General features: G+C 42.3%; 1 protein-coding gene across 3 annotated transcripts in view; it reads right to left on the minus strand.

The window, feature by feature from the left end:
* TEAD1 (TEA domain transcription factor 1) overlaps positions 1–19017 on the minus strand; it is a 244272-nt gene that overhangs the window by 150736 nt on the left and 74519 nt on the right. For 2 of the 3 annotated variants that reach the window (XM_066639093.1, XM_066639085.1), the window contains exon 3: positions 4082–4335. In XM_066639093.1, the coding sequence (XP_066495190.1) occupies positions 4082–4229 (148 nt within the window). In that variant the 5' untranslated portion in view covers positions 4230–4335. Of the gene's footprint in view, positions 1–4081; positions 4336–19017 lie in introns of those variants that run through there. The other variant, XM_066639100.1, reaches the window with a different exon arrangement.

The following is a 19017-nucleotide window of genomic DNA, read 5'->3' on the forward strand; positions in this document are numbered from 1 at the left end:
ATCCAGGGGCAAGCTTTCGTGGCACAGGAGGGTCTACTTGGACCTGCACAGGTGCACGTGGACCAGCACCATGGAATCAAGCCCAGGAAGGTGGGCTAGGATTTAGCCGCTGCCAAACCCCTCTTCCCAGGCCCAGTTCACCACCCCCAGCCCACCCAGTTTTGCTCCATCCCTGCCTTCATTCCACCCTCCCCACCTCTCCCGCTTCTCCCACTGATCTGCTTGCTCCAGCAAGCGCCGTGAGATGCAAAGATGTTGGCAGGAAGGTGTAAGCCTTCCCACCAGCACTCTTGGAAGCATGCTGAGTAAGCGCACTGTCGGAGCACCTTTTACAACTGGCACTGACTGCTTTATGGCAGTCAGTGCCAGTGGAGAAGCAGCAACAGTGTGGTAAGTATAGGATTGGACTCTTAATAAATGTACTTTCTCCACTTCCTTAACAACAACCAACCCTGATTTTCTATACTACTTCTATACAACTTCTGCCTCTAGGCAGGATTTAAAACTCAGGCTGAAAGAGACCAAAAGAGCTTGGGAATACTTGTAGCAATTGCTTATCCTGTTGTAATATCACATCCTCCTCGTCAAACCCACCACAGAATATGATACCAGCACCTAGCAGTAACCTTCATCCCTCCACCCTCCTGCTCAAAATACCTTGTTAGCTCCATGAGAACCCTTGAAGAAAATCAGACACTGCAGAACAAGAAAGTTATTATTGCAAAAAGTTGGGGTGTGGTGGGGGAGGGGGAAGAAACTGGGATACTGCCAAAATCTACTAGGTGCTACGCGTATTGCTGGAGGGGTGGCAGCTGCAGCAGATTCCTTTTGGCGAAGAGTTCAGGACATAGCGAATGGCACACAAACAACAGAAGTGCTCTCATGCCATGGCTACCAGTTTTGGCTGCCAAGGGGCCAATGTAGACAAAGATGTTCCACCTGGTCCTGCATTAAGAAGCTATGTGTGAAATACACAGTAGATTGCCAACATAAATACAACTACACCTGAAAGTGCTCTCTTGTAAGCAATCATCAATGTGCCTCCATGTCACTCTACATCATCCCTACATCTAGAGTAGACTGTGTTAATATGTGGGAAACAGAAGGCCAATGAGATAAAAGCTAGCTTCCAGTGTAAAGACTCATCTAAGTGAAATCAGACAAGTATGGGAACATACTTCGATACAATTTATTGACTGAACTTTTAAAAATTTCTATGTATAAGCCCAAATATAATTGTGCAGAGAGTGAATTGTGTCATTTTGACTATTCCATGTGGGAAGCCAGCAGCCATTTCTGTAATCACAGTGGCACTTTTCCCAGCAGCCACAATCACAGAGGAGGTTGCTGGCTCCCCGCATGCACAGCCTTGTTTACACTACCCATATACATGCTTTCACGGAGGAATTTTACTGTAAACTGGCCTTATTCATGACAGGAAGCTTTAGGGATCCCTGTGGGAGCTTTTCTCTCCTCAAGCTTTCAAAAGGGGTGGGCAGCCCCCATCAACTTTAACAGAGGCTGCAGCAGACCGTTAATTGGCTATGTCACCTTCCTCCATCTCTTCAAAACACATAGACTCCACAATTTTCCGCAGGTTTCAACTTGTTTAAAGACAATTTCAGTCAGAAAATGAACTGGTACCATCTTTGACCTTTTTGTCTTCCACAGCGCATGGATGGCTGTCAAATTACAGTATATGCTACCCCCAACTTTGCGGAAGCTTTGAAATACAATAATAACTCCGTCATAAATAAATTTGGTAAGCCACCAAAAGGTATTCTCTTTTATTATTATTATTCCACCAGTATCTGAAACACTTGCACTGTTTTGATTTCAAAATCCTTGGAGAACAATTATGCTATTAGGACCATAAGACTCTATTATAAAGTCCTCAGAAACATAGCATGGTTTCAATAAATCCTCAAACACTACAAAGCAATTGCTCAGCTTGAAGAATGAAAACATGAGTTCATCCAATAAGAGAGAGTCAGGATATAAATTCTACTAACACAGCCATCTGCATTTCCCTGGAGTATCTCTTTTTCTGAATTATGGCAATATCTTAAATCAAAGTTCAGCTACAATCTGGACATTTAATTGACATGACATAAAATACCAACTAAATTGTAAGAATGCTTTTTAAAAATCTCACTGGGTATAGCAGATCTTTAGTTCCAATGAAACATAAACGCATGCTAGAGAGATTCACCAATTATATTTAAAGGAGCCTCATGGCTTTTTTCACAATTTATTTTTCTGAACACCACATTACAATTGTTTTGTATTTACTGTTGAGTAATCTTTTCTTATCCAGGCTGTAGTGGAGAGAGCTAGAGAGATAAACCCTACGGATGTGCTCTCTGTCAGGACACTGAGAAAAAATGCTGCAGATAAATTATTGATACATCAAAGGCATCTCATCTAAGAGACATATTTCAAAAGTTGTAATCAAATTAAATGCACTGAGGGGATTTCACATGTTGAACTCAGATATTTTAGTCATATGCACACACCTTTGTACATTTTTTATGTTCTTCTGCAGAGAATACAACAACTACATTAAACTAATTTTCCTAATTTTACTATGAGAAACAAACTGCTACCACAACAAAGCATTAAAAACAGAAAGATGGAAATGTATGGTGCAGGGCAGGGGACAGCCAAGGGAAAGAGGAAAACTGTAGTACGATATAAATGAAGGGGGGGAAATCCATCAGGAAAAGAAAGGCCTAGAAAGTTTCTGCCAACAGCAGCTGAGATGCTTCATCACAAGCCTATTTTTCCAGACATTATGTTTCATTTGGCTTCAAGGGTCACATGACAGCTGCAAACTAACGCCTTAAGGTCTGTTTCTGCCTCTCTGTGACACTGACAGGCTGTGAGAGACTCCAACACCACAGAAAGAATTTTTTTCCCCTTGTTTCCATTACATCATCCAACCAGTACTAGGGGGAGAGGGAGGGGGGCACACAGCTGGTGGCAGCTGCAGTACCATCTGCTTTCCACTTACAGTGCATGCTAGTTTGCTCTGCAGATTCCTACTGATCCTTTCTGGGGAAGAGGCTGCATTTCAAGACAAAACACCCCATTGTGTGAAACATATTTGCAATTGTGGAGGAATAAGTTACTCTCTAAAGCTCAGAAAAAGATTCATCAGGTAAAGATTCCTGATGGCCTGGAAAGTCTAACTGCACAAAAGACAAAAATCGCTAAACACTCAGTGATTAAGGAAGAATAAAGAGCAGAGCAACAACCTGCCATCTGCTTTCCACAATGCCAGAATCCAGAACTAAAACTCTACAGTCAGCAATATTCTGAAAGGAAAGGGGACTGGGGGAAGGGAAAAGCAGCTTAAGGCTCCAAAGTCAGAGATTAGCTGGAGTAACTTGGAAAGAACAAAAAGCAAAAACAACTTATCCCTAGATGGGATAAACATCAAATATATTTATGAAATGCTGTCAGCAGATCTGATAATTTATAGCAGCCCAAAGTGGAAGGACTTTTGCCATTGTTAAGTGAAAAGAGTGTGGAAGTCTGAGAACTTTACAATAAACAACCTGAAATAAAGTGCTGTTTAACCTATTGTATGATCACTGATTCATGAGCCTTGCTCATTTCGTGTTCAAGTTGGACTTTTATTTTAAAAGACTGTGTTAAGTATGAATCTCTTATATTTGCTATAGGCAGAAAATATTTAAACATGTTTAGAGCTTCAGGTGAAGACCTCAAGACTAATGTTGTAGTTTATCCAAATATCACTTAACGTACACTTTATCAAAGTTTTTGAACTGGTCAGAATTTTGCTACACCACAACACTTACAACAAATCAAACCAGCACAACTGTGGTTTTTGTCTTTTTTAAAATACTGGTTGGTGTGGCCATCCTCCTCTATATCAGCAGGTTCTAATACAAAATACCAGCCAGAAATCTTCTCATTTTGCGAGTACTTCCAAAAAAATCTCGCATGCGTTTAATTTTCCTTTTCAACACCTTACCTTTCATGTCTACAGACTGGTGACTTTATAAAATGTTTATCAGTCAATCATTTTCAAACCAGCTTGTCCAGTATGACTTACCATACATTTTGCCTTCATCAGACAAGATGATTTTCCTCCTTCCACAAGGGGGGTATATAGCTAGTGCCTCCTGAAAGCTCTGCTCAATATCTGGGCTCCAGACACCTTCTGCATCGTTGTCAATAGGTTTATCTGCAGAATCACTCATTCTTTCAATGTCCTCGGCAGGGCTCTCACTGCCGCTCCAGCTGCTGGGCTCAATGGTGACGGCTGGTTTTTCCAAGCCTCAGCCTGGAAGCTTTAAGAGAATACTCCTAAAGGGGGGAAAGACAGTAAAGATTGAGCTTCCAGCAAATTTTCCTTCACTGCCTTTAATAATTTCCTTAACTAGAATTAGTATAACAGAAGCATGAGTTACAGTTACAATGATCAATAAAATTTTAAAAAATGAACAGAAAGAAAAATCAGTCAAAATCAGTCAAATTCTACAATTATGGGACCAGGTTGTAAGTGACCAGAATTTACTTTCTCTGCAAGCATCCACAAAAACACAAAGAGCTATATTATATGCACATGTCAATTGTTCATGAAGTGTAATACATTAAATTCATCTTTGGAAATTTGGGGACAATATGTTGGCTCCATTTTCTTCGTTATGTCTACAGAGGTTTCTAGCAGCTGAGACCAGGTCTCCTCTATATCCAAGAAAACGGTTATACTTAAAAATGGTCATTGTGCTATCTTAATTCACCTCAGATGCCCAAAGAGTTTTGACACAAATGGAAAAAGCAGTACATTGTACTTCTATCACTTGACCTATATGAATGGCACAGGCTGTGCCTGAAGAAAACAAAAGGTGGCCAATCCTTTCACAATAAATGATACCTCAAGGAAAGGATAACCAGACCAGATTTTACACCTGTTTCAGAAAACCGCCTGCTATGAAGTAGAAGAAAAAAACATGCTTCCAGATGTGGAATCAATTTAATAAGAAATAATCTAATATGACAGCACCTGCTAAAGTCACTCTACTCAGAGATATTTCAGTGTTTTATCCTGTATTTGTGGGAGATGTACTGCTGATGCAAAAGTGTGCTCTAGGCAAAAGCCTGTCAGACCAGGCAGAGCTCTTCTCTGTGGCAAACTCATTGCAGAAACCACCAGGAATGAATTTACCTCAACCTGGTGAAGCAGAAGCGATTCTTACTCAGAAAGAGGTTCACAAATGAACAAAGGCTCGGCACAAACCAGCTCCCGGAAGCATTTCTTCTTAAAATTGATGAATCTTCAATTGTTAAAAATCCTGACAAAAGACACTTTTCTTTTCAACTTTTGAAATTTAGTAAAGACCATCTTGTTTACCATCTTGGCCTGTAATGCATATGTTCATTTGTTTCCCTCTAAATAGTTCGTCTTATTTGGCCATTCCACTTACCACATTCTTATTATGTTATCATTTTTTGTGTCACCGGTTGGTTTAGGATCAGTGGCACAAAAATTTTAAATATTAATAAATAAAACAGCGGTTTTCAAACTGGCGGGTTGCAACCCACCAGCTGGAGAACCAGTGTTCCTTTTCCATTAAGAGGCAGCGGCAGGGTAGCGACACAATTCACAGGACCATGCCACTGGGGCGGAAGAAGAGGGTGTTTATTAATATAACTTACCTGCTGCCAGGGTGTGGAGGTGTGGGGAGCCCCATGAGTCCTCTGCAGGGCTTCCCACAGCTTGTGGAAAGTAAAAAAAAAAGTGATCGCAGTCCACTTCCAGTTTTGCGATGACAACCTGGAAGTGGGTCACGATCATTTTTTTAAATTTTGTACAAGCTATGGGGAGCCCTGCAGAGGGCTCTGTGGGGCTCCCCGCAACCCCTCAGACACCAGCAGCAGGTGTTTAAAAGCCCCTTCTTCCCCCAAAGCGGCACAATCCTGAGGATTGTGTTGCTGCTATTCTCCCCTCCCCCACAAAGCCTTATCTTGGGGCTCAAACCCCGAGTGAGTTTGAGAACCAATGAAATAAAATATATGGGAAAGGGATGTGGAATTGACTTCTTTCAAGGTAGCTGGTGGGCTGGGATGCTTCTAACACTGCTGGTTCCATATAGCATGAGAATTTTATTTTTCATATTTACATATTGTCCTTTCTCCAATGAGCTCTGAGTGGTTGTACATGGCTCATTCCCCTCCTCATTCTCATAACTGTATGCAGAGCTGAGAGTTTAAAGCAGTTCTACACACAGCAAATTCATGAGCTCTACTTAAAACACAGAGAGAACTGTAACCATTGTTACAAAGGGAAGAAACAAACTAGAGGCCTAGTAAAAGTAGGAAAGAGCAAACTGACAAGGCTTTAAGCAAGCAATAACCCCTCCCCCCACTGGTAGAGACCAACATTTTAACACTTTCTGTCTATATACACCGGTTGGCTCAGCTCACATACTGTCCCTCTTCTACAATGACCAGCTGTGAGATAAGTTAGGCTGAGAGATTGTGACAGACCCAAGTGACTTTCATGCTTGAGTGGGAATATGAACCCAGGGCTTCTTCCTAGTCCAAGCTTTTTAACCCAGCAATTTTCAACCACTGTGCCTTGGTACATTGCTGTGCTGCGATTAGTCTGCAGGCATATTGCATGAGTTTGAGGGAGGGTCATATACTCGGGGATGTGAACCCTTGGCCAGCAGGATGATGTGCCTTGTAAAAAACAAAATGATGATGTGCCTTGATAATTTTAGCACCTTCTCAGGGTGCCATGAGAAAAAAAGATTGAAAAATCACTGCTCTAACCACTTCACTACACTGGTTCTCATAAAAGACCTAACTAATTACCTAATTTGTTTTATACACCTGAAAATTTTGAATTCAGATATTCTTCAGGCACAGAAAGTATTCTAAACAAACATTAGTTATACCAAAAACTGCCCAGGATAATAATGACATGACTGGGCATTTCATTCTAAGAACAAAGCAGCAGAACACTGTTTATATTACTATCAATTAGGCCAGTGTTTCATAAATGATGGGCCGTGGCCCACTTAGTGGGTCGCAACCCACTTAGTGGGTCACAATCCAATGTCTGGTGGGTCACAGGATGCAGTCTGCTACCATCTTGGAAGTTGGCAGCTGTGTGGGCACCGCCATCTTGGAAGCGGGCAGAACCTTCCCACAGGCTCCAGAGCAGCTTGCAGGCGGAGGGAGTGAGAGCGGCAGAGGTGGGGTGATTGCCACCTCAAGGTACCAGAAGCCGTAAGAGGGAAGGCTCCATAGCGGCTTGTGGGGAGGGGGGGAAGCGGCTGGCAGGCAGCAGGGAGGGGGCTGCCCCCCCAAGTGCCAGGAGCCGCCGCCTGAACGGGAGGCTCCAGAGTGGCTTGCAGGCAGGCGAGCAAGAGGACGGGAGAGTGGCAGAGGCAAGGGGCTGCTGACCCAAAGTGCTAGGAACTTCCTCCACCTTCTGAGAGAAGAAGGCTCCAAAGTGGTTTGAGCAGCGATGGAGGGAGAAGCAGGAGAGCTGCCATCATCGCCCAAAAGCACCTGGAGCTGTCTGGCTAGGAGCTCGCATGAGTTTGGGGTTTGCCTCACTCACTGCTTCCCACCCTGCTCAGCAGCTGCCCTTTTGGTGGTGGGGGGGGGGGGAATTAGAATTTAGAAAAGGATGAGTTGGGCTACAATCCTATCCACACTTTCCTGGGAGTAAGCTCCATTCACTATAATGGATGTACTTCTGAGTAGACATGCCTAGGATTGGGTTCAAAGAGAGACTGCCCCGGGAGTAAGGCCCTGGGAGTAAGCCCCACTGACTATAACAGGACTTATTTCTGAGTAGACATGCTTATGATTTGGCTCTTGATCCATTACAGCAGCCAGTAGTGTGGGTCATATGCAGCTATGAGCTAGGCAGCAGCAGGTATGCTAAGGCAATCTTCCTGACAACAATTAAATAAGCAAACAGCTATCCTGAATGATGCATTAAAATGCACTCCCCTTAAAAATAAAAGGAAGAAAATAAGAGGTACTATTTCCTTGCCTCTGTCTTTTTCTCTTTCTGTCATTCCTCACCACAAAATGGGGAAGCTCATACAAAAGAGAAAGCTGGAGAAAAGGAGGGGATGCATTTTCTTGTGAAAGGTGACTTTTGGCTCTCATACTGTGCCATTTTCCTTTATTATCTGCTTCCCTCTTTATTTTGGTAACAGAAGCAAATTATTTTCCAAAGACATTGTTTCTCACCCCCTCCTTTCTTCTAACATTCACATCTCTTTAAACATAATTAGAAAAATATAGCCTCAGCAGCTGGGAGAGATGAGCAGGATAGCATGGGAATCCTGCAATAAAAAATGGCATAAATAAATATTATCTAACAGAGATGTAAAAAAATAGAAGGAGAAATAAACACCCTGGCAGGATTTGCTTGGGAGGTTTTATTCTCTTCTCCCTCCTGCTACTCTCCCTTTTTTGTAACTGTCCTTTTGAGATCAACGACATCTTACAAGCTTTACAAACTCTGTTTACACAGAAGTGATTTCAATTTCCAAGTGTAAATCTTACCCATATCCATAAGGGACCATAAATGGAAGGCACAGGCAGTTCATCAGGTTATACTACTTACTCCTAAAGAGTGGAAGGATTAGTATTGGGGGTGCTATTGGGGGTTATTAAGTGAATGGTGGCTGGAATTATTATTAACAGTATTTATATGCCACTTTTCAGCAAAAAGTTTACAGAGCAGTTTACAGAGAAAATCAAATAACTAATGGGGACCTGGAATAGGAGGAGGGGTTGGAGGTTCCCTCCAGCCCTTTCCATCCCGGTTCCCACACCGTGCATCACATTTTATTTCAGCAACACCTCTCCCTCTCTCCCTCACCCCATGCTCCCTGCCTGTCATGTCAGAGGCACTGTGGTCTCCAGAAGAGTTACCTGCACACACAGCTGTTCTTCATAGATTCTGAGCATGTGCTTATGCAGCCACATAAGGGTACATGGGAGAACTGCTGTTATTCTCTGCCTGCACTTTTTCTTAAGGACTCTTTCAAGTTTGAATTAAATTAGCCATCCTGCTCCTCTTAGTTGGAATATTTTCTCTTGTCACCTGCAGTTTATGAGTTCCAAGGTGAGAACAGTGATGTTACTTTCTGCTTGATGACATCAGTTCTGGCACTGGCATCACAATGATGGCACTTCCTGCTTGATGATGTCACTTCCAGCCATGACATCACTTCAAGGTTCATGACATCACTTCAGGTGGGTCCTGGACAGATTGTCATTTTAAAAAGTGGGTCCCATGCTAAAAAGACTGAGAACCACTGAATTAGGCCATTATGGGCTTGTTTTTTCCCCCCAGTTTTCACAACTACACAAATCACAATACAGAAGAGATCAGAAGAGTACAGCCTCTTCTCCAACAGACACACTAATGTAAGTTTAGCAGTAACTCTTCTGCATGCTCTTAAGGAAAGTGATGTGGAACTACCAGCCAGGGTGGGCCATTCAATGGAAATGAGTTCTCAAACTAAAAAAGCTTTCAACAAATTCTTATTTTGTGTGAATAGTGACACTGCTGATCAAGGCAAAAAAGCTAAGAAGGATGGGAAAAATCTTGTATGTCAACCACTAAATGGTTTCTACTCCTTTCCAGAGAATAATGAACAACAGTTAATCACTTCAAGCTCAGCACTATGTATTCAAAGGCCATTCCACTTCATACTCTTTTTTGAATTCTGAGACTTCCGTGATGATTCATTGGTATTGTGCTTGAATGGAAGAAATTGTCTGATAAAGTACCTTTTATTTCCATTTTTACTATAATACACTTTTATATACATCCACTATAATACAGCAAAAAATGAATATGAACAAGGTTTTCTGACATAGATGGGTTTTTTAACATATTCTAGTGAAAAAATTCTAACCTCTGTACCATCACTTCAGTTTTTAAAAATCCCAAAACACATAAGTAACATGGATATGTTGAATACTGATTGTGTGTGTTGCATTTAATTCCAACTTAAAAGAAAACACCTACATGAATGAATGGCTCTACTAGACAACATCTCCTTCCATTTCACAGTATATGCCTTCGACTACAATCCTATATGCCAGTGGTTCCCAAATGTTTTTGACTGATGACTCCCTTGACCTTCTGGGACACTGGCTGGGGCTCCCATTAGGGCTACAATCCTGTACATTGTAGAGGGCGGTGTGTTTTTCATGAGAATTCTGTGGCTCCCTTAGCTGGCTTCCGCCGCTCCCCAAGTAGCCACAGCCATATGCATTTCCCTGGGGAAAAGTCCCATTGAATATAATGGGTCTTAATTCTGAGTAGGTATACACAGGATTATGGAACTAAAGTCTTAAAAATTACAGGTGCAGTCTATTTATCCACATATTTTTATCTGCAGATTAGTCTCAATATAAATGGGGTGGAGGTACTGAAAGTGACACACACCTTTGCCCTGTGCTGGTGTCCTGAACAGTTTCCAGGCAGCCCAAAACACTGCAAAAAGGCTCTGCCTCGAAAAGACAGGGAATAGCCCTGGAGCCATGGAAGAGGTTCCCCTTGTGAAGGAACAGTAACATTCCTGGAGCCCCTGAGCCAGCCGAGGCCGAAGAGAGGGGTGGAAAACGCTGTGTAACCAGAACAGGTGCAGCAAGGTGGAGCTCACTCTCTCTCACACACACAGGGGCAGGTGTAGTAGCAACAGAGGGGATTGCTTTAAAAAACCCAGGGAGTGTTTGCTGAATTTCCCCCCCCCATGGTGTAGGCAATCACCAACACAAGCAAGCCTTCCCACCAAGCAAAGCATGAGATTTAGCCTACAATCCTCTCCACACTTTCCTGGGAGTAAGCCCCATTGACTACAAGGGGGCTTACTTCTGAGTAAAACATATAGGGTTGGACTCTGAAAAGCTCAGCATCCCACCTGTGAAAGAAGCGGGACAGCTGGCAAGGAGGAGGGCTCAGGACGGGAAGGCAGGAGGGGCAGGAGAGGGGATTGCTTTAAAAAACCCAGAGAGTGTTTGGTGAATTCTCCCCCCCCCCCCCATACAGGCTCTCCTGCTCCAGCAAGCCTTCCCAAGCAAGCTTGGGAAGCCTTGGAGAGACAGGTGAGGGTGAACAGAGAGCCTACAAGTCCCAGAATGCTTGGCAGAGGAGCTTCCATGATGGCAGTGGCCAGGGAGGGCTGCAGGGGTGGCAGCAGCGAAGAGAAGGAGGAGAACTTGTTGGGAGGCTGTCTGGGACACAGAGAATGAGGTTTCCCAAGTAAGCTCACCATTCCAACTGTGAAAGAAGCAGGACAGCTGGCAACAGGAGGGCTGAGTACAGAGGAGGGCATTGAGAACAGCTGCTTTAGTTTCCTTCCATCCGGAAGTGTCGGGCTGTATGTTTGCGTAACTCTATGGCATTTAGCACAACGTGTTTTTTGTTAATTGCGCCGAGTCATGGAACAGAACTAATGCAGATAAATAGGCTCCACCTGTACTTTCTTCTGCACTCTATTACAACTGTTTTGTCTTTTAAAATAGTGTCCCTTCATCTAAGACTCAAACTCCCAAGTGTGAGAAGAGTTTCCTAAAGGCAACGCAAGAAGCATAGGCACGCACTTTTTCCTGACATGTATATATGCCTTCTCTAGTCTTGAATATGCTGTGATTTAGATCTGTATAGAGTATGTGGACCTATATCTTTAACTCCACTTCAATCCTTAACAAGAGATGGTTGAATTTGGTGATAGCACCTTTCCAAATTTTAGGATAGATTCTGAATCTTTGAAACCAAGCCTTTATTGAAAACATGAGGATGATTTGCAGTCCAAATTGCCTTTCTTTTGCTTTAGTACAGTGGTTCTCCAACTTTCAGCACCGGGACACACCTTTTAGAATGAGAATCTATTGGGACCCACCAGAAGTGATATCATGACTGGAAGTGACATCATCAAGCAGGAAAATTCTTGACAATCTAACCACACTTACTCAGGGGTAAGTCCCATTGACTATCATTGCTATACATGGTAGCCTGTTAAAAGTACAAATGTATAACATTTGCCCAATACAGTCATATGCTGTGGTAGCCTCAAGTCTAATATATTAAAAATAAAATATTGAAATGAATGGGGACACACCTGAAATTGGCTCATGACCCACCTAGTGGGTCCCAACCCACAGTTTGAGAAACAGTGCTTTAGTGCATTTGGGAAGATGAAAACCATTTGAATAACCTGGATTAATTATTTGAAAAACCAATGAGTACAAACCAGGAAGCTTTAAAACTCTGTAAGTCTAATACTTCTAAGTTTCTTTGCAGTTCCCACAACAGAGAGCCTGTAGATCTTTGTCAAACATGGGGCATCCTTCACAATGAGAAACTCATGTGTGATAAGTGTAAAGCAGTAGTTCTCATTCCTTTAGCACTGGGACCCACTTTTTAGAATGAGAATCTGTGAGAATGAGAATTGTGAGTAATTTAGGTAATGAAGAAAGGCATAGTATTTCCAGTGGTGAATGTTTCTTGTTGCCTCTTACATTCCATGCTGAGTAAATTGTTGATCAAGAAATAAGATATCTGAAGAATCGCTTTATATTCTAAACATTCTCATCTGAGAAAATGTTTTATTCTGCTGTTTACAGCGTCATACATTCAAGTTGCCATGCTTTATAAGATTCATTAGACTTCATTGCTACAAGATGTAGCCAAGAAACCATTAGCTCAGGAGGTTTCAAATGGGAATTAGACAAATTCATGGAGAACAGTCTACCAATAGCTACTATTCAGGATGACTGTATGCTACCTCCAGGTTAAGCAGCAGAAAAATAGCAGGGGAGCAGACAGGAGCAATATCAGTTGCAAGGGAGCAATAGTAGGAAAAAGTCTGCCTCTTTCTTCTGATGGGAGCTTCACAGAGGCATCTAGTTTTCCACTGTGGGAAATACAATGCTGGACTAGATACAGCAAAGCTTTAACTTTTCTTATAGTATGGGTGCTGTCAAAGCTTGGCCAGGTTGAAGGCCAATCTTGCTGACTCTTAAAGCCTCCAGCAGCAAGGCTAGATCAACATAGTGACTTGTGCCACTGCTGCTTTGTTCTACCTTCCCCCATCTACAACTGAGCTTCCTCAAAGACCAATGAAATGGCATACTGGACTCTTAGGAAGCCCATTTGACAGGGTGTGGGAGAGGATAAATAACACAAGAGGAGCTGGTTTTGTCATTATTTCTCTTAGCAGTTGCCCCAAAGTACTGAGGGATGAGTGGAGAGGGATCGCTCTCTTTTTAGCTTCCCAAGTGTAGGAAATGATAAGGAAAGGGGGGTTTCTCAGTACTGTTGGGGCACTGAGGGAGGAGCAGGCTGATTCAGCCCCTGTTTACCTTCCCAGCTTGCTCTCTAGTGGAGGCCTTGCTGCAAGAAGGCAAGTCAGGCCATGCCATGCTTTCCACTGGGGAAAGGAAGAAAGAAGAACTTCTCAGGCAGGGACTACCTCCTCCCTCCTCCCCAGCAGCCAATGCAGCCATGTCTGATACTGCTCCTTGGTGGCAAGGCCAAGGCTGGGGAGCAAGTTGGGGGGGGGGGGAGGCTACAGCTAGCAACATCAGTTGCAGTCCTAGATAAACTGGGCCTGAAGAAGAACTAGCTTCTCTGGGGCCCAAGCACATACACGCAATGACCCCAACACTGCTGCACCTGATGGTCCTCAACAGCCCAGCACTGGTCCTGTCTTGTAGCATGTCCTTATAACTTAGTAAAGCATTCAACACCTGCTTCACAAACCTATTTTTGCAGATGTAGTCATCAATAAAGGTGCGCACACATCCCAAGCCAACTTGCAAACAGCCACAGCAAACAAGGATCTCCAACACTGCAACTTTAAAGCACAACTTCATATTCAAAAACCTGTGAATGATTTGTTTGTATCTTTTTGTTTAAAATTAGTGTTTAAACTGGTGCCAAATAACCAAAAGAATGCTATTTTGCATTCTTTTGAGCTGTTAGTGAGGATGAGGAGGAACTGCATTAATAATTATTCCCTTTACGTAGTTTCTGCCCTAATTCTTCACCTTCACCAAATGTTACCTTGACCTCAAACCTGCAGTACTGTAAACTCCACTGACCTACCACATAGGTTATTACATTACAGCACAGAATTAATGAAACAACATAAACGAGATGCTCAGTACACTCAAAAAAGTGCTACCCATTGCCAAATATTGATGAAGATTCCAACAAGCTGCATTTTCCAACATGACACTGACGGCTTGTTCCCACAGTTTATTTCACTTCTTCCAAGTAGAATGCTAGCCAATTCTAGCAAATAGTACGTACTTCGTGCCAGAACTGCATTCCCTTTTGCAATTTCTTCTTTGACATAGTTAGGGAGTAAAAATAAAGGTCCCCACGATTCTAGGCAGTAATTTCCTTTTATAGTCTTCACAACCACCTTCCAATAGCTTTTGATTCAAGAATGTCCTCACCATGTGCAAAAACGTTTCCTCAATACAAAAGAACTACACAACACAACTGGGGTACCACAGTAGTGATGATCCTAGTTAAACTGAGTACCATTCAAAAGTGCATGCAGGTTTACATAATTTCATTTAAATCCATCCATTTACTCAGGGCTAAAATATCAGGGCTAAAATAACTAAATATCACTGGAATAAGTACTAGTACCCTTGCCAAGTCCTGTTCGCAATCTACCTTGCCACTGCTAATACAGCATCTTGATGGCTGATTCACAGGCATTGCCAGTTTGGCCACCATGGAGGTCTTAAGGATAAGTAACCCAATCTTAGGACTCATGTTGTGACCCTGTTTACCTGGCTCCCACACATGACTAATGGCTCAGCCTCTCTCTCTCTCTCTCTCTCTCTCTCTCACGCCTGATTTACTTATAAGAAGTACTTTCCACTTGACTATAAAAACATGGATATATTATGAGTTTTACAGCATGATTAGAAAAAGAACGGTAGAACCCCTCAGCTTGAACAGCTTTGTACAAAGTTTTGTGAAGGAAACAGTAACCAACAATATTTGAGAAGGTGGCCAACCATCTGATCAGATTGGGTAGAATGACTAGCATCCAAACCAACATTTCAATCACCAGAAGCTCCCTCCACAAATGGAAGCTCCCTTTGTGAACAGACATAGCTTTCCAGTCTTGCAAGGGCCCCTTCCATTCACACAAGAAGAATGCTCCTTCTGTTCACAGAGGGAGTGCCCATTCACAGAAAGTGCTCCTGACAGCAGAAGCATTTTGTGTACAATATATAACACCAGTCTGTATGAAACATATTTCATGTTTTATTTTACCATAAATACCAGCTATTTTGCTGGCGCAGGCTTGAGAGACTCTGAGTCAGGCCTTTCAACCCAACACGGAGTTCAGGATCTTGTGGAACAGAGCTCCAATGGTTGCGGATGCTGCAAGCAATATGTGCTGGGCCAAGGAATGCATACCTGACACTCCTGAACACTGTGAAATCTGGGAGGAAACCAGCCAGCTACAGTAGCTCTTTGGCTTGTTGATTTGCTTACCATGAAGGAGTGTATCAAGGACACAGTAGTAAAACTACAGCTGCTGCAGAAGTAGGTTTTGGTTCACACAGAACACTTTCCATTTTAGTGTGAGCCTAAATATGATCTAATTTTCTGCAAAGATTTTCTGTATTTAAAAACTTTTAGAGACTTAGGAGTGTGTTTGGTTTTCTGTATCTAGCTGCCGACACTGTGTGGACAAGTAGACCTGGGGTCCGCATTGGGAAGCGTGGTAGTCCTGGGCTCCAAAAGACTCTTCCTACTGTTGCCTACCTCCTGGAAACCCAGGTTCAAATCAAATCCCATCTTTGTTTGGAGCATGAGTGGAACACATGAGTGGAACACCGAGTTGAGTGAAGTATTGAGTTTTTTCACTGTGTGTGTATACAGCCAAAAACATAAATTATTGTACGATCTGCCAATATATATTCAATGCACCTTTTTTCAAACCAATACCTGCTGCTGGCATCTCAATATTTTATTGAATAGGCATGGATATGAGTCAAGATTCAACCCTGTGAAACCCTCCAAGACAAACAGTGAAAAGGGCAGTGAGCACTCACCCACTACCACCCTCTGAGAATTCCCTGTCAGCCCAGAAAATAAGTCTTCAGCCTAGCCCCTAAATATCTCCCTGCTCTTTTAAACTGCATAATTAATCAAAAAGTATCAAATTCATCTGAATGATGCAATAAGAGCTAATGATGTATAGTACTGGATTACGCTTGAAATAATAATCTTTTTTACATAGTTTCCAGAACTTACAGATGTTTTGCACCTCAAACAACACAAAAACATTTTAAGAAGCTTTATGCAATGGTTCAGGTGACAGTTATAGGGACTACAAGATGTTCGTCCATCGTTTTGAAGAAGACCTTGACATCTAACGGGTTGTGGACTGTCCACGGTGTGTTCACAGGTGACGAATGAGGCCGATACGAACACAGAATGTTCTGCCACATGTCAGGCAGAACACCACTACAAGAGAAACTTGAGAAAGGGATTGTCACAGAGTGATGCATGGAAAAGCATGAATCACAAAACCAAGAGCTGTCTGGCTGTCCAAGTAGGCAAGTCTTCAGGTTCCTCTCTCCCTGGGAGTTGAAAGACAAAGGTAACACTGCAACACACACTGACTAAATTCAGATATAATGCTAAAACATGGCTTAGCATTATGTCTTTACCAGGCCATGATGTTGCTTATCTGACATCTGGATAAGGCAGAGCAGTTTTGAACTGTATGCTGGAACTCCAATTGTTGTATAAACATAAGGATGATTTAGCATGGATGCATGGCTTCACAGAGAAGCTAGACCATGGTCTAACCGAACATTCAGAAGCTGAAACTGGGTTTTAGATTTTCTGGTTATTGCAAACTATGGTTTGCCATGATGTTCAAATTCATACATTGTGCTCTCAGCTAAAAGTTCCTAGTCCTCCACAGTATGCTGGCAGCAGCTGTCTAGAAATCCCACTCTACGTTTTGCACATGGGTGGGAAAAGCCTTCCGGCAGCAGGTGCAAAGAGGTGAGAGAACTCAGCCTCACACTTGACAGCTATATAAGCCTTCTGGCAGCCTGCCAACCTTGTGGTCAGTCATCCTTTGAACCTGTCAGCTGCATTCAATATTTCAAAACCAGGTTGCTACAACAGCTCTTTGGTTAGTTATTTTCACAACAATGGATAAACTAACCAATACAGACATCCTCATTAAAAAGCACAGTTAAGACAAAACAGAATGGATAAGACCCCTTATCTTCCCAAAATACCTTTCATGAGAAAAGAAAAGAAGTGGGCATTTCAGGGTGCTCAGAAGGTCAAATGTTTCCTTCTTGTAAACTAGGAAGAACTACCCCTTCACCAAGAACAACTGATATTTTGAAAACCTTCACTAACAAAGTGGTGGCATCAGCACTTCCCTCTGGGAATAAGGGTCTCTTGTGTTGCCACTATAATATGTCTAGAATACAGGGTTCATCTATTTTGCTTTGCACCTAGAGCCAGACCACAAAAAGTCATCAGGTAAACTGCTCAGCTTTCAGAATTATGTTTTTACATATGTAAAATTTATAGCATTAGTGGCACATGAGATTTTTGGCAAAAGCAGCATGTGACTTTTGGGCTGGAGTAAAAGCATAATTCTGGACCTGATACTGGCACCATGCAGGAATGCCTCAACATATGCTACTACCTGCTCTAACACCTTTCCCAAGATGGGCAAATTTGAGACAAAGCAGTAATTTTCAAGGACAGAGGAAACTGAAGATTTCTTTCGCAGAGATCTAACTGTGTCTTTCAACACAGGTGAAACCTTGTCTCACTCTAGAGAGGCACTTGCTATCTCCATCATTCAACTGGGCAACCTTGAGCTCATACAAAATTCTGACCAAGTCTTTCAGGCCTGCTGATCCACATGAACTAAGTATGATCTCCAGTATTCTTACTCAATACAACCTTGTGACTGAACATTGTACAGGGAGACAGTAGTACTGGGTATGTGCCTTGCAGAAAAACATGCCTACCATTACTGGTCTATTGGTTTATGACTCCCTGATAGGTTCCCCAGCAGGAAAAAACAAAACAAAACACAAGATTTCAGCAGCAAACTGTTTGAAACCCACTGCACTAAATCATCTTAATACTTTAGTAATCTGGAATTCTGCACCCAGCACTGATTGTTAATAGTTTCCGCTATTCGTGTTATGTGTGAAGAAACACTTTAAAAACATTTTGTGAACAAATGTCATTGCAAATCCAGAATTATTAAAATGGATTAAGCAATATTACAGGATTACCTTCCAAATTTAATTAAGTCTTACTTCGTTAGCTGGGCTGCACAAAAAACCCCAAGACACTGATACATCAGGAAAGAAGAACATAATCTTCATTAGCTGGTAGAGATATTGTCCAGTAACAGTGAGCTTTCAAGAAATAAAAGGGTGAACCCATGGTTTCAGAAATACAAGGGTCACCTCCACAGAAATCACCATTATAAAATTCAAGGCTTCTGGTCCTTTTTACTTATGCTGCATTTCATTCTTCATGAAGTCACAGAGCAGTAAATAGCTTTTGAGTTTCACTCCCAGGACAAGCCTACCGCATATAGAGCTGGTAAAGGTTCTAACAGAGGAAAATGTATCCCTCTTCCCATCCAAGACTGTTCACTGAGCAAAATTTAACAACAGTTGTACATTATCACCATGGATCTTCTACATAGGATGCTGCCTTGCAGAGACACCATAACAGTCCCACACTGTGGTGATGTTTAATTGCTACCCATTTTAAGTACATCCTACTCTATGACCAACAATGACATTTAACAAACCCAATATCATAGGTTATGTATTCAGACTACATTTCCCTTGCAGTTATCGCTTGTCAGTGAAGCACCCTCTGTCACCAGCTCAGATTTATGTGGGCAACCTATTTCATCTCCTTATTGCTTATGTAGTTTAACCCTGTTTTTAAGG

The sequence above is a fragment of the Tiliqua scincoides genome, chromosome 1 (assembly GCF_035046505.1).
Source record: "Tiliqua scincoides isolate rTilSci1 chromosome 1, rTilSci1.hap2, whole genome shotgun sequence".
In the NCBI taxonomy this organism is placed as follows: domain Eukaryota; kingdom Metazoa; phylum Chordata; class Lepidosauria; order Squamata; family Scincidae; genus Tiliqua; species Tiliqua scincoides.